At 37.5% G+C, this 17204-nt stretch overlaps 1 protein-coding gene across 1 annotated transcript in view; it reads left to right on the top strand.

The window, feature by feature from the left end:
- Positions 1 to 16927, top strand: part of LOC105618917 (MOB kinase activator-like 3) — a 155543-nt gene extending 138616 nt beyond the window's left edge. The window contains exon 5 of the mRNA XM_012200447.1: positions 16760 to 16927. Coding sequence (XP_012055837.1) covers positions 16760 to 16927 — 168 coding nt within the window. The remainder of the gene's footprint in view (positions 1 to 16759) is intronic.
- Positions 16928 to 17204: the final 277 nt, after the last annotated feature.

Here is a 17204-nt window from a genome sequence, read left to right on the forward strand (position 1 = left end):
TGACACTGTTACATAATTTTTGAATGTGCTAGTTATGCCCACGTTTCTGTTCAATCTCCACACTTTTGAGTTCATATCGAATCTCATCAAATATCTCATCGAACATAACGCAATTATTTTCTAATGTCACGTGAACACCGTGGACTACTTTGTTCTTCGTTGATTTTCCTTCGACGTATAAAAAACTTTCGTACACGGTAGTGTGTACAGATCCTGTTGTTGTATTCTTATCTCATCGCTGTACCTGAACATTGTTGGCGAATGGATTGTATGTGTGAGTCTCAATCTTGATGTGATCGTCGAAGATCGGCTCGTCTTTAATGTAGGATATCAGTCATTTCAAATGTTGCGCACCGCAAATCCCAAAGACTTTAAAAATGTAACGTTCGTCGCACTGAATTCCTTTTTCGTATTGATGCAGCTGGATGAGCGAATGTTATCGAGCTGTGAAATCACCGGCCTTGTAAAGAATGTATTATCTCTTTGCGTACGCTTCGTTCCATTCAGCACAAACATCTCATGCTCACGTCAATTATCACTGCCGTTATACGTGCAATCTAACAGTGATCTCTTCTTCTCGAAAATCGAGCAATCGTCCGTTCTGGTCGATGATGCATATCGTTAAATTCGTAATGCTCCGTGCGATGATTGGTAAATAATCTGCGCCGGCCTCTCCGACATCTTATATCCTGGCAGCACGCTCGATGAAAATTCATGTATCGTGTGTGCGCTTTTGCCGTTGCTATATGCGCCTGCGGTCACGTTACACTTTATGCGGATAACGTTCGTTATGTTGATCGACACGTCCGATTCGTGCCACCTTTGCGATTGCGGTATACGCTTCGACGAGAATCCCAGCGAGCAAGAATCCTAATGCTGGGTTTGCCAAAGTTTTTTTCTGCACATCTCATCGTGTTGTAGTTTGCGCGGAGCGTAATCTCCGTTCTCACCATTATCATCGGTGTCATTGTTGTTGTTGTTGTTGTTATTATTGTTATTACGCACTACGTCAACAGTTTCAAGCACGTCACGATGCAGACGTTTCCGTAAAATCGTGCCTTTCAAAAATTCATTTATGTCTCGCACTTCGTATGAATCCTCAGGAATTGTAATTTTCGCGTCGTCTTTGACGAAATAAAATTTGTTGTTTGATCGTTCATGTTCGATATCATGTAATAAGTCTTAAAAATCGCCAGACCGAGCTCGTAATTTCTGTCACTCAAATCTATGGTGAGAAACTAGTTCGCCGCGAGGATGGTGCTCTTCCCGCTCATCGTAAGCATCAACGACATGACGGAAAAAGCGTTCAACTAATACTAAGATTTCACACCTCGTCGAGCTTTTAAATTCACGCGTGTCCGTTTGTAGAAACCGCAGACACATCTGTCCACAGAAATTCTGATCGTACGTCTGAAAGGACATGCGTTTGTACTTTATCGTCGTAACATCGTTCTCGAAATATCGCACCAGTTTCTTGGGTCGAAGATTACCAAAACTGTCAAAGTACATGACGCGATTGTTCCTTTGCGTACGCGAAGATGCGACGGTCCTGGTATTATCAGTGATCACATCGTCCAGATTCACGATATCGCTTTCGTTTCGGCGCGCGTCGCTTGTTGATAACATGTTACATATGAAAACGCCTCTAAAGTGTGGTACGCGCATATGTTTCGCGAGTTCGTTCAATTGCACAGTAGTTGCGCCAGCATTTTTATCGTCTTTTCGGCGTTCTTTTTTTTCTTTGCAGCTACACCTTGTCCATGTTTATACGGGCCAAGATACAGTCCGCGTCTGTATTTGTACGTAGCGAGATATAGTCCGCGGCCATCGCACGATCGTGACATTGCTCTTCGAGCAGACGTCGCGCGGCTTTGCTGTCGTTTATCGTTTTCGCCACGCTGGCCGCTGATCAAGGATCCGAGTGTGTCCAATATTGGCAGAAATAGTAACGCACCGTCTCGTTTCGTAAGTATCCGCTTTTTTATCGCCTTTTTCCTCGACATCTTCTTCGGTTTCATGTCCATGCTGATCTTGGTCTTGGCTTTCATCGCTGCCTAGATGGCAGCGGTGGCTCTCTCGCTCAAAGAATTTATCGCGTCCTAGCGCTTTATTGGCAAGTACCTTATCCGCCGCATGTCTATCGGTGAGATCATTGCTCCAAGAATACGTAATGTCGTTCTCGGCACGCCGCGTCCATCGGATTTATGTTCTCGTCACCTGTGGCTAATCACTTTGTAAGCCGAGTGGACCGTAAAATTGGTAGCCTGGAATATGTAACTCGAAAGGAAGCGCGTTTATTACTCGTTTCAGCAGACCGCCGCGCGACGCCGACATTTGCTATAATCTTTTATCTTCGGTGCAGGATCGCCGATGCGTCCGCTGATTGCTCGTCGCAGCGACGATAAGTTCGGACTTCTCAATCTGCCTTCACGTGTTCCGGAAGTTGTCCCAGACGTGTTCGATGTAGTCACCGTACACAGTAAGAATACGACCTTCGGTATATATTGCAACTGTTCGGCGCTCAAGTCTCGAATATCGGAAGAGTAACACAGTGTGAGATACATTTTGCTACTGCGCGATTCGCGGATTCGCGCACCTTTAAATAGTCATTCGAGAGTGTACCTTTAGTGTGAGCCTGAAATTATAATAGCTAACAATACGCATCACGAATTGTGACGCGAAATTGCGAATGATGGGAGACAGGGAGAAGTATAAGTACGGCGAAATGCTGCCGAATATACGTGCGATCTTTTGCGGCCCGTCGAATTGAAATAAAACCAATGTTCTCATAAGCTTGCTCGAGAGTCTAAACGGCATACGTTTCGAGAAAGTGTACGTCTACTTGAAATCGCTGCAACAATCAAAGTATCGATATCTCGAAAATATATTTACGTCTATCAACGAAATCGGCTACTCTACATTCTCCAACAACAGCGACATCATTCCACCGAGCGAGACACGCCCAAATTCTATTTTTATCTTTGATGACATGGCATGCGACAAGCAGAATGAGCAGGTGGTGAGAGAATACTTTTCGATGGGCCGCCACGCGAACGCTGACTGTTTCTATCTTTGTCAGACGTACGCGAGGATACTTAAACATCTAATATGATTACGACAACGTGACTCTTCTGATCTTGTTCAAACAGGATTGTACTATTATAACACGTTTACAACGATTATGTAAATACCGTCGTACGATGAATTTTGCGCGTTGTACCGGGACTGTTGGCAATAAAAATATGGATTTTTAATGATAGACAAGGACAGTGCGCTTAAAAAGAGCGGTACAGAAAGGGATTTAACGAATTCGCGATACCGTAATGTGACCAGTCGTTGCCGATACTTCGCCAAAGATGAACATGACTAATGCGCGAACATGAAAAAATCGTGAGAGAGATCGAGAAGACAAGCGAGTCGATCCGCAAGAAACATCGCGCTCTGAAGATTGTAGAATCGAAAAGGAACAAACGTGGCGTTGAACAAACATTTTAAGCCTATTATCAAACCTCTGCGACAGATCGTTGAGCTTCGGTATGCGTGCGATAAAGAGACAGTCGCGCGACGATGACGCAGCGTCTGCCTCCAAGTGTGAGAGAAAGTAGGAGGAAGAAGAGAAGGAGGAGGGAAAGGAAGAGAGAGAGAAAGCGAGCGAGACATTCGAGCGTTCTGCGACTCCGTGTAAATCTGATGATCGATCGGATGATCGTGTACAGCCGATAATCTCCACTCCGCGTACGACGATCGTACCGGTGATAGAATCGTTAAAGAACGTTTTCGAAACGACTCGTTAACAACGAAGGTTCAAAATCGGTTGTAAATGGAAGGCGTCGAGAGGCGTTGTAAGCCGGCTTAGGCCCGCTGAATCAAAAGTATGTTGAGGTTGTCCGAGGGGAGCACGAGATAAACAGAAGAGCAGTATAGATTATGTATACGGCGTTTATTTACACAAGAATAGATTGATGTTTGGCAATAAAAGTTTCGATGTAAATGACAGAACAACATAATTATCGGCGTACGATACACCTGGTCTAATTTTCAAGAGAATTCCCGATGATCTCATCTACACGGAAGATGATATGAGCAAGAGCATGCTGCTGGCGACGAATGCGCTCAAACACAAGCATCATTCGGAATTCGATTATTGAACAACAGAGGATGCAAGTACAAATATGTAATCGCGCCGTTGATGTCAATCACACCCAAGAAACAAAAGAAGAAAAGGATTATCTCATGCAATGAACATGCGTTCGATTGCATTGGGACGATCCCAATAAGCTGGTGTACGATTGCTCGATGCTTCGCACCGAGTGGGCAATAACGCTCGTGACAACGAGATGCTGTCGATCGAGGAACTTCGCGAAGCTGGTCTTATTATAAATTAAATCGCGTATTGATGAAACGAGTTGAATGGTGTCAGAGAGAAAAATATTTTTGTCTTGTGTATTACGCGTTGAATCATGAAAAAGAGATCCAACGAAAAGAGAAAAATTAGCTCCGAGAGACGTCGACTCGTCGAGAAATTGTATGTTTTGGCGAGAAGAAATTTTCCGCAAAGGCGCATCATAGTTCGAGGATGCGATGATCTATGGCAGATTGATATCGAGATGCGCCATACTCGAGCTTTAACAGAGACCACTACATATTCACCGTCATCGATATGTTGAGTAAGTACGCGTGGGCCGTACCGCTCAAGAGCAAGGGTGGAAGCGAGATGCTATTGCTGAGATAATTCAAGCGAGTGGAAGATGTCCAAAAAATTTACAAACGGATATAGGGAAGAAGTTTTACAACGCCGATGTGCAGAAAAAATTGTGAAAAAACACGACGTTAATCACTATTCCACGTTCGACATTGAAAGCAAGTTCAGTAGTTGAGCGAGTTCAATTGCACACGCAAAAATGACATGTGGCAGATGTTTGCGCTCAACGGCAATTACAAGTGGACGAGCTGCGTCTCGTATTAAATTATAACGCGCGCAAGCATCGCACTATGCGATTCGCCGATATAACTCCCGCGATCGCCGAAAGACTCTTAGATACGGTGTGCAGCGCGATAAAAATCGCTAGTCAGGCAAAATTTAAAGTGGGCGATTCAATACGCATGAGCAAGTATAAGATGGTTTTTGAAAAGGGTTACACGTCAAATTGGACCATCGAGGTGTTTACGATCATTAAAGTACAGCGTATCAATCCCGTAACCTATCTACTCGAGGACTATCGCGGAAAATCCATCGCTGGAGCGTTCTATGAGCACAAGTTGCATCGCGGACATATTCATCCGGACGTATCGTGGAGAAAGTACTGCGCCGGAAAGGAGACAAGGTGTATGTTAAATGAGATTCGATGGATCTCACAATTCATGGATACACAAACAATATCATTTGATAAAATTTTGATTCGTGTATTTTTTTTTACATATAAAAATATATATCAATATAAAAACATATAAACATATATTTTTATTACTTCCCATTTATCATCTTCATTTTGGAGTATATAAAATATATAATTATTTGCAACAACTCATGTATGGAATACATACATAGGTGGTAATGCAAAATAGTAATACCAGATATGTAAATATGGAACCGGAATTTTTTTTATAGAAAATACACGTTTATTGCATGAAAATGATAAAAAATATTTTATTCGAAGTATTGCCCATCGGTAGCTATACATTTTTTCCACCTATTTGACAATTTGTGGATGCCACGCCAAAAAAATTGTTGCTCTTTTGAGCCAAACCAGTCATCTAGCCATTTTCATACATCTTCGTAAGAAGTGAAGCGCTGCTGAGCAAGTGCATGTCCCATCGATGCAAATAAATGGTAATCGGACGGAGCCAAGTCTGGTGAGTAAGCTGCATGCGAAAGTATTTCCCAACCAAATCGTTTCTTTGACCAGTTTGCTGTGTGTGATGGTGCATTATCATGAAGCAAAATCATCTTTGTGTTGCCTTTTTTGATATTCCGATCGTTTTTCACACAAAGCTTGATTCAAATTGATCATTTGTTGTCGGTAGTGTTTAGTATTAACGGTTTCGCCAGGTAGCAGCTCATAATAGATCACATCTTTCTGATCCCATCCAAACACAGAGCATTGTCTTCCGTCCATAGCGGTTTTCGGTGGTTTTCCACGTTCTTCGTTTCTCACGTCAAAATCGCCACTTTTTTAAACCACTTAAAGCACTGTGATTTACCAAGAGCATGCTCATCGTAAACTTCGACAAGCATTCGATGCGATTCTGCAGCAGTTTTCTTCAAATAGTAACAGAAAATCAATGCAAATGTCCGCAAATCGTAGTTTCCAGGCACGAAATTCGACATGTTCAACGCTATTACAAACTATACTGTTGTATGAAACTTGTATTGTTGTGAGTTGAAAATCTTTGTCAGAACAAGGAAATGGCGTCAATGGCGCCATCTGACGGCAACTACATTGACAGCTATGGCCATCTATTGGTAAATTCCGGTTTCATATTTACATACCTGGTACATAAATGTAAAAAACATGTAAATTACTAGTAACATGTAAAATACTAGTAGTATATAATACTTATATAAATGTTAAAAACATACGATATGTATTATGAAAGTACAATAATACATAATAAATGCTATTACATAAAACATATTAATAATACTTGTATAAATGTAAAAAAAAAGTGTAAATGAATACATAATAGTAACATTACAAAAGTGTCCCCATGGTAACGTCTCCGTCGAGTCTGATTTGTCGTCGTATGGACAGAGCGATTTTCGATTCGGATATCGTGTACATTTCGTGTAATTTAGATCGTATATACGATTGACGGCGAGTCATTTCGATCTCTTCGTTTAAGCACCGCGTGTAATCATCGGACGTTATCGTTCGCGCTATAACGTTATTCTTTATATCTTTCGCCTTTTTAATGTCCTTCTCCTTAGTTGTCCACTCTCACCATGTAACTTCGCTCTGAGTCCAACGAATTTGATCATTATTGCATTTTCATTTCGTTATTTTCATCCTTCATCACGCCGGATACTTTTTTGTTCGCGAAAGATATACCGTATACGTTATCTGCCGGATAATTGCTTGTGTTGAATCTAGCGATATCGCGTTTCATATTTTCGTAAATATCGTCGCATTCTATATGATAAATGAGACTGTCCGTGTCGATGTACATGGTTTTACATTTATTACGATACATCGGTGACTTATACTCGTTGTGAAATTCGTACAAGCAGATTTTCGATGTGTCGAGTATGCACATAAATTGACTTGTCGAACTTCATCTCGAGTTTGCGCATTTCGACGACGATTTCAAATCAAATTTTCTGCAAAGACGCTGCGGCTGTGAAAATTCGGTTTCGCGATCATTGCCTCCGCGCCGTATCATCCATCCCATTTTGTTACTCATATTAATTTTATCAACGTGCGCATTTTCCATAATCTTACCGAATACCATTATTCATTAGTTTATACAAATCGTGCGCGAAATTATCTAAATTATGTATTGGGTTCAATATAATCGCGGAGCCATGAGATTGAGCGAATTGTAGCACTCGATGGATCTTTATTACGCGAAGACTGTGACATTGTTGCAGATTGCGATAGTGGATGATATAACGCTGCTTATCGTATAAAGTCGCTAGAAGTTTGTTTTCGCGCTTGCTGGGCGATTTATCGCGCGTTGGGCAGAAATGTAGGTCATGCAGATGTTGCGGATACTCGAGATCGATCTTGAGAATATAATCGGTAGGTGAATCCGGAGCGATCGCGCATCAAAGTTCGCAGCATCTTCGACCTACCGAAATTCCCATTCGGCATATGGCAAAAGTTGACACATCGCCCATCCGTACAGATTAATACATCATAGTATATCAAGTATGACGATAATTTCGATAGATCGAACAAACGCATGTACTTGTTAGCCTGCACTGAACATTGACTGAGATCGCCGCGTATACCGCGCTCGAATATAACCATATCAATGTCAATGAGCAACTCGAATCTTACATGCGTATGTTTCAGCTAGCATGACATCCCATGTGAAACCTGGCAATGTATACTAATGCGCAGGATCGAGACAATAATTCGCGACACAACTATTGCGGAAATTTTCGAAAATGTCGGCTAATAACAAGACATTAGTTTTCACAGATCACTGTACTCGCCGAGCATCAAATGGAGAATCGCCTTACATTCACGATGTGAGCATAATCGCTCTCGGATCGCCTGTCAACTAAAAAATAATTCGCGCGGTGGTAAGCGCGTGTCCTGCAATTTTTCGACGCAGTCAATATACTCGTACGGAAAGACACCTTTTCGTGTGAGAAGATCGAAATCCTCCGCGCTGAGCTTGCAAAATTCGGAACGTACAATTTTTAATTTATCTTTGTCGAGATACGACGCCAATTTATCGAAGTTTGCATTTAGAAATTTGAAAGAATGAATCAATGAATCTTAATTTTACACAATTTTTTTGAAAATTCTTTTCATTTTTATCTTTGGTATTATCATGTTTAGTGAATGAAATATATTTTTCTTTGGTTATCGGTAGTACATTTACATATCCATCATTACATGTACACGGTAGCAATTTCCTTAATTATAAAATACGCGTCGTAGCCCGATAAATTGAAATATGATTGGAGTATAAAACGAATTTTTATAATTTAAGTTATTATAATTTGAATGCACTGGACCGGTATCTATCAGTGAGATGACAATGATCGCGGATTCGCGTATCGTCCGGCGCGAACGGTTTTTCGCAGATGTGACAACGCGTCGCGCTATGATACGCTTCCCCTCCCATTGCTGTTTAGACATGTTTCCATGGACGTTGGCGGATATTTTTCACGCGTCAAATCGTTGGGTTGTCACGCGAACCACGGTATATAATGACCTACCTTGGTTCATTATATTCTCAAAGTCTACTTTCATTTCATCAAACACTTCGAACACTTCGTCTCTAATATTCGCGTTTCCGAATATTTCTCGAATTTTACATCGTCCATGTCCTCAATGTTTCCGATATTCTTCAACTCTACATCGTCCATTATGTCCTCAAATTCTGTTTCCATTGCTTCAAATAACTTGTCTACATTTACACCATCCATGTTCTCAACGTCCGCACGATGGTCAGCCTTTTCGCATTACACTTATTGCTGATCGATTCAGTAATATTACAGAGAGACATAAGACAACTGTCTCACGCTTACGACCCATTATATTCATATACATATATTCCATTTGTGACTTCTTTGTCCTTTTATCTACTTTCCCTATTCAGCATCGACGACGTGTCACCGATCTCTTCTTATTGTTCATACATATATATGTTCATACATACGTATATGCATACATGCGTACATATTACATGGGCTGAAAAGTCCCGGATTTTTAATGAAAACAAGCGTTTTTTTGGGTAAAGTTATATTTATTCCTCAACATAATTGCCTTCAAGGGCGATACACTTGGTATAGCGATTTTCCAACATTTCGATGCCCTTTCTGTAGTACGAAACATCCAAGCCTTCGAAATACGCTTCGGTTTCCGCGATGACTTCCTCATTCGATGTGAATCTCTTCCTGGAGTCATTGCTTGAGGTTTGGGAACAGATAATAGTCGCTGGGAGCCAAGTCTGGAGAATACGGTGGATGAGCAATCAATTCGAATCGTAATTGCTCCAATTTGGCCATCGCTTTCAAGGACGGTGCGTTATCGTGATGATACAGAAGGCGAAAGTAGCGCCACTTAAACAACTGTAGCTTGTAAACGAATGAACGAAATGTCATGAAACTTCATACAAACTAGTGACAGATGAACCTCTCGAAATGAATCATGTTCATTTTCTAGTGACGCCATGTATTGAAAAATCCCGGGACTTTTCAGCCCATGTAGTACATACGTATATGCTCATACATATATGCTCATATATGTATACTACAAAGGAAGGGAAAAAGAAATAAGTACGATAATGTACTTTTATTTAAAAATTGCAACCATCAGTTATATATGTTTAATATATTTTGTAACAGTTCTTAACATGTTGTTCACATCGCATAATATTAGATTAACATCTAGAATAGTTAAAGATTCCATGCCTTCATAAACTGCATCCAAGATCTCGATGTATATGCGTTCTCGCTTATTGCCCAGAAGCAAGTTTCATAATCACGTTCGTTTCTCGCATCTCTTGATGTACATATAGCATCATCTTCAAATACAACTGTCATAATCAGGTGTCGCCTCGCTGTACGGGACTATCCCGTCCTCCCATCACAATCCATAGTCATAAGCACTCAACTAGGAAGCGCAGTACCCGTCGGATTTTGTCAAAAATTTCTATGAGATGAGTAGTAAAAATGTAATGTCTGAGAACGATTCCCTATTTCAACACCGCCACTTTCTTCATGATAAATTTCTTGTTGATGAATCCCTCCTTCCAGATTGGTACGGACATGTTGTTCGTCGAGAAGACTATGGTCAATTGCGTCGTATCATAGATTTTATATCATGTCGGAGGTACACTTAGGAGATTTTGCGCACAACATTGGTCAATGGATTATATTACTGAATTACGCGATCATGTATAATGAGACAATAGATTATTGTCTCATTTCAACGTGCTTTCATTAAATTTTGAATGTAAGGAGAATCAATTTGCGAGCACGTTTTCCTTACATTCAAAGTCTAATCGCACGTCCACGGTACCACTCTTGACTGATTCGTTTTGTCGAAAGCGATGATCACAAACAGGTCATTACGTAAAAAAGTTGTAAAGATGATACTCGGCTCGAGATACTCGTATCCATAGTAGCTCTTGCAAAAACGCGCGTACCATACAAGTTGTACAGAATCGCACATCTGTTTTTTCAAAATCCAGATTTAAATCATCATACAGATAACATTCCGAATTCAGATAGAGTTTCGCATGGTTAATTTGCAGTCATTGAATCGACTTATATCCTCGGACGTTTTTTGACTTATTTGCATTGCATAAAATGACGTAGCGCAACTTTTGGAACTGAGTAACCGTCTTGATGGCCCACAAATGCTTGGTTATGCTCTGATCGGAAACTCGATTCCACGAACGAAAAATCATGCTCAGATATCGTCCGCTCTCCAAAAGCGCGCATAGCATCGCCAACTTATTTATCTCGCTCAATAATACGTGCGGCATTCGCCATTGTATTTTGAATAATTCCAGTATCGGCTCTGTTGTGGGATCTCCCATCAGGCAATTGTCGACGCTCGTATTAAAATCAACTCGTGACGAGTTGATCATCATGCTTTATAGATCTTCGCAGAATCCCAGCAGTACGTAGAACAATACATAGAAATTAAAGTATCCGAAACTAAAATAGCCGCAGTTGCGCTCAGCCGACATTCCGTATAATCACACTTCTGTCGAATGACGCTGTTACATAGTTTTTGAGCATGCTAGTTATGCCCACGTTTCTAACGCGGTCAATCTCCATACCGTTGAGTATCGAATATGAACGCGACGCAATTATTTCCAAATGCCACGTGCTACTCTATTCGTCAGTTTTCCCTCAATGTATAAAAAGCTTTTTGTACGGCAATGTGTGCAGACCTTGTTGCTGTATGGATAATCTTATCTCGTCGCTGTACCCGAACGTTGTGTTGATGAACATGTTGCATGTGTGAGTCTCAATCTCGACGATGCGATTGTCAAAGATTAGATTATATTTAATGTTTAGGATATCAATCATCTCAAATGTTGCGCACTGCGAAAAGACTTTAAAAATTTAACGTTCGTCATTGAACTTCTTCTTGATGCAGCAGGATGAGCGAATATCGAGCTATGATGTCACCGGTCTTGTAAAGAATGCGTTATCTCTCTGCGCTCCGTTTCGTTCAGCATATCACTATCGCCGTCGTACGTACGATAATCTTTTCTCCTCGAAAATCGAGGAGGCGCTTGCCGGGCGGCTTATCGCGTGTCGAACAGAAAGATAGATCAGTATATTGATCGTGTAAATGCTGCTGATATTCGAGATTTCGAGAATGTAATCGGTGGGCGAATCTATACCGATCGCATCAAAGTTCGCAGCATCTTCGATCAATTGAAATTCGGCGTATGACAATGGTTAACACACCGTATTCATGTCGTAGTATATCAAGCACGACAACGATTCCGATGAATAATCATACGAACGCACGTACTCGTTATTAGTCTGCGCGTATCTACCGGAACATTGATTGAGATCGCCGCATATATCGCGTTCGATGAACATGATCATATCGATGTTGATAAGCAATTCAAACTTATGCAAGTATATTTTAATATCGCGTCACACGTGAAACCGAGCAAGGTGTAATAATGTACGGGACCGAGACTGTAACTCGCGATGCAACTTTCGCGGAAATTTTTGAAAATGTCTAATAATAAGACATTGGTTTTCAAGTACAGATTATTCGCCAAGCGAGTACAGTGATTTATACTTGAAATTCAGATAGAAAATCGCTGCCAAACGTTCATCGTGCAAAAGTTCTTCTATCCACGCATCCGATCTGTATTGTTAAGTCGATAATTAGATGTATAATCAATAATTTTCTCGTAAGGTAAAAAACTGGCTTAATTACTCTAATTCACCCTATATATATAAGGGTAATCCAGAATAAACATTTGTTCTTAAATAAAGTATTATATCATATTCCTGACTTATTTAATTTTAAGATTTTTACGATTTTTCCTTTCCGAAATTTAGTTTTCAAATTACAAGAAGAAATAGCATATTATGGGTCGCGTAGAGGAGATGGGCAGACGCGGGTGCTTTACGCGCGGATGCACACTGATCGGACCATTCACACGTTTATAAAAACACGTTTTTTCTTATTTTTCCCTTACTACACTATCTGTTTGTCTTTCATATACTTTATAAATATGCTAATTTATTATAAATTAGAATGATGAAATTAAAATGAATACTGAATCCTTTGAATATCGGATTATTTTTAATTACATTAATAATAAAATTGTTAGAGAAATGTCATAATCGTAAAAGAACGAAATTAGACAATAATTACATGTGATAAGCATTATAAAACTTTATTATTGATATACAAATCAAACGTTGAATTCTAAGAGCATTTCTTACAATTCGACGTACCGAAATACTTGTTAGACTAAATTGTATGTCAATAAGCATTATAATACTTGTAGCACGCAATTATTGTCTAATTTCTCACTTTTACATTAATTTCTCTAACGATTTTATTTATTTTATCTGCGTTATCGCACTCGTAGCATTTATTATATACTTATAAGAAGTCTTATGAGAAACGCGATCGCGTTTCTTAGTAGTCGAAGAGTTATGATATTATTTTTAAAACAAAAACGTAAGCCAAATACACTTTAAAAGCTTATAATTATCATAATTACAATACCATATTGTTATTACCTTATAGATGTCCAATGATTCCATTTTGCTCTAGCTTCTTGAAACAGTTGCAGAAATAAATTGGATACATCGTAATAGTGCTCGACACAACGATTTACTTAATTCACTTTCTTTACTCAAATATTAAATGTTTTTTAAGTAGATATCAAGTTATATGTTTTCACGATGAGATTTTTCTTTTATGAACTGTCAACATATTGACACTTCGATTATACTCACTTAATAAAACGAGAAATTTATATATATATATATTGCTTTGGCACATACTGGGACCAACTATAAGACTATACTATAATAAGACTATACTATATAAGTATACATTGATATACATTTCAATTATTTTGTAATTATTTTTTATATGTAAAAAATAAAAATGATTTGTAAATAAAAATATATCAAAATTTAATACCTTTTCATGCTATTATTTATGAATACCATTAAAAAATTGATTGTAAACAGATTTCGCATGATATACATATCGTGAAATGTAATATACATAAATTCATGGTAATTATATAATATTTCATAATTAATTGTGATTTATATATATTATATTAAACATTATACTGAAAAAGAGAAATCTTTTATGTATTGTAACTTAATGAGATCATAAAAATTCTACGTAATTCACATATTGATCAATTCCTTGAATGTAATGACAAAAATCGGGATCAGCGAGTAAAATTACTTTACATGATTCTTATCAAAATTAATATATATTAAAATATATCTATAAATATATCTAATAAATATATATCAAAATCTTTTACATCGGAGCAAGAAGTTAATTGTAAAAAATTTTCTCAACAATGTAACGTCACATATTAGGTCCAATTTCTTTGGTATAATGACACAAATCAGAAATGCATCGATAAAACTATTACTTTTGGAAACGAGAAATTTATATATATATGAAGTATTTTATATGTATAAATTTAGGCATATCTAAATATTTTCATGTAATAAAATCATCATGAGCGACTAAAACAGTTACTTTAGATGATCTTTATCAAAATTGATATAGATCTAATTTGTATTATATAGATTGAAAAAATTTTTTAGTTTTTCATTAGATAATTAAACTAAAGGTTATTTATTTGATAATTCAACTAAAGGAATGATCATTTGTGCTTGGTGCTCGGAATCGCAATTACAATAAAATAATAAACATATAACATGTTATTAGGTGTACAACTTTGCTTCCGCCGTTTTTTTTCCGAAATTCGAGGCTTTATTGTAAAAAACTGGTTATACATTTATGATTCAAAGTATTATCCATCGCTGGCCACTACTTTCTCCCATCTTTCGGGTAGCGTACGAATCCCGCGTCGAAAAAACTGGTCATCTTTTGAAGCTATCCATGAATCGATCCAATTTTTTACTTCTTCATAAGACCGGAAGTGCTGGTCAGCCAGGCCGTGCCATTGATCGAAACAAGTGATAGTCAGAGGGAGCAACGTCTGGAGAATACGGCGGGTGAGGTAGGACTTCCCATTTCAACGTTTCCAAGTATATCTTGACCAAGTATATCTTTCGCAACATGGGGTCGAGCATTGTCATGCTGCAAAATCACTTTACCGTGTCACTCGTTGTATTGCGGCCGTTTGTCTTTCAATTTGTCTTTGCTCGGCTCAAACGCATCAATTGCGTTCCATACCGATCGCCTGAGATTGTTTCAGTCGGTTTTAACAGTTCATAATACACTACGCCGAGCTGGTCCCACCAAATACAAAGCATGACCTTGGACGTCAAAATCACCATTCTTGAAGTGTTGAAACCACTCACGACACGTTCTTTCACTAATAACGGCCTCACCATAAGTATTTGAGAGCATTCGATGAGCCTCAGCCGCAGATTTCTTCATATTGAAGCAAAAAATTAAAACCTCCCGCAAATGAGAATTTGGCTCGTAAACTGATATTTTCAATCGAGAATAACTTTATGATGCAGACACAAATCGACTAAACTTTCTATGGGGTTATGTTGACAGATGCCCAAGTTTATTGTATGACGTCTATGATCTGTTTATTTCGACCACCACTCGCTAAAGCCATCTATAGGAAAACGGCGGAAGCAAAGTTGTACACCTAATATTTCTTTATATTTATTTCTTTCACTTATTTTATATATTAATTAGATAAAAAATAAGCACGGGGATCGATCTTATCTTGCTAGACATATCCTGAAAGTCTATCAACAGAAAATTAAATATGTTTTGTCTATATAATATCAACTAAAAAACTAATCTCTATCAAATGATTAGCCAAAAATATCGATAATTACATATTTTAGGCGATTTCACAGATTTTAATAATCTTGACATATGTTGTCAAGGTCATGACTTTGAGTTATCTCTGACAGGTTTTAACTGTTATTCGTTAAAAAGTTATTAAAAAAGTTACCAAAAAAGTTTAAGAAATAATTGTATTTCTGTTATATACATATATATTTTGTTGTATACATATAATATTAAGTAATATCCTATCTCTCCCTATTTATAAATGTTTAATTTTTTACGCGAACCAAGAGAAGGATTTATTTTAGAACAGAGAATTATTGTTTCATGTAATAGAAAAAAGACGTTATTTCTTAAATTTATTTTGTTTATAACTTTTTAGCGAATGAGGAGTGACGTTGAGTGAGATTAAGACATATCACTCAAAGTTATGATCTTGACAACAAATGTCAAGATCAAAGTTATCGCGCGGAGAAGGGTCTCTTATTCTATGTAATTACCAAAAATTAAATAACTTTGAAACTAATAAGAAAATTGTGCTCAAATTTTACATAAAGATTCAAATGTAAAAATAGAATAATATGTAAAATTATTGTTAAATTTCTAATATTTTGAAAATAAATATTAAATAACTTTGTTACAAATTAATATTCTTATAACTTTAAATCGTTTCAGTAAATCAACTTCGAATTTTTATAATAAGTCTCAGAACATATTTATAATAAGAACAATCTATAGAATAATTTTTATTAAGTTTCTATTTTAGAAATAAATACTAAACATCCTTAAAACTTATCATCTCAGCATCGAATGCGCTATGGATAACTTTATTCCGCTTTATCACTGAAGATGATTTAATTTACCGAAATGTTTGGAGAAAATTGTTCGAATTTGTTAAGAAATAAAAATCAAAATTAATTATATAATCTCATGATGTTTATGGTGTGTCAAATTCGTTTTATCGTTCAATATACTATTATAGACATTCAATATACTATTATAGACTAGAATAATAACTAGCATGACTCATTGCTCTTTCATTATTTAACTTAAATTTTAATTTGTTAAGCTTATTATTTTATCTAATTTTTAATATTATAATATTTTAGGAAGCACACGTGAATACATGTTACAAGCATTTCTACTATTTTGTAACAGAATTTGATTTAATTAATTCTAAAGAATTAGAGCCATTAGCCGAGATGACTGCTAAAGTTTGTAAGGATAATATATCTCCTACTCAAAACACAGCACCATCAAGCACTCAAGGCAGATAATTATTTCGTAGTCACAAAATTGATAATTTTAAGTTATAGTAGAACAACAAAACTTCTAGAAAGATAAGAAAAGGAAATCGTAATAAATTTATACATTTCATGTGACAATACATATTTGTGACATTTTAATTGTATTCTTTCTTAACTATGCGCTTTTAAAAATAATTTGCTGCAGGAGATATCAGTAGCGTTTTAAAAGTTCCTTATCTTATGTGCATCGTCTTGTTGTAAAAATTGTTTTATTAGTTAATATATATTTGAAAATATAAGAAAATGT

Source organism: Atta cephalotes (assembly GCF_000143395.1).
Source record: "Atta cephalotes unplaced genomic scaffold scaffold00018, whole genome shotgun sequence".
NCBI classification, from domain to species: Eukaryota; Metazoa; Arthropoda; class Insecta; order Hymenoptera; family Formicidae; genus Atta; species Atta cephalotes.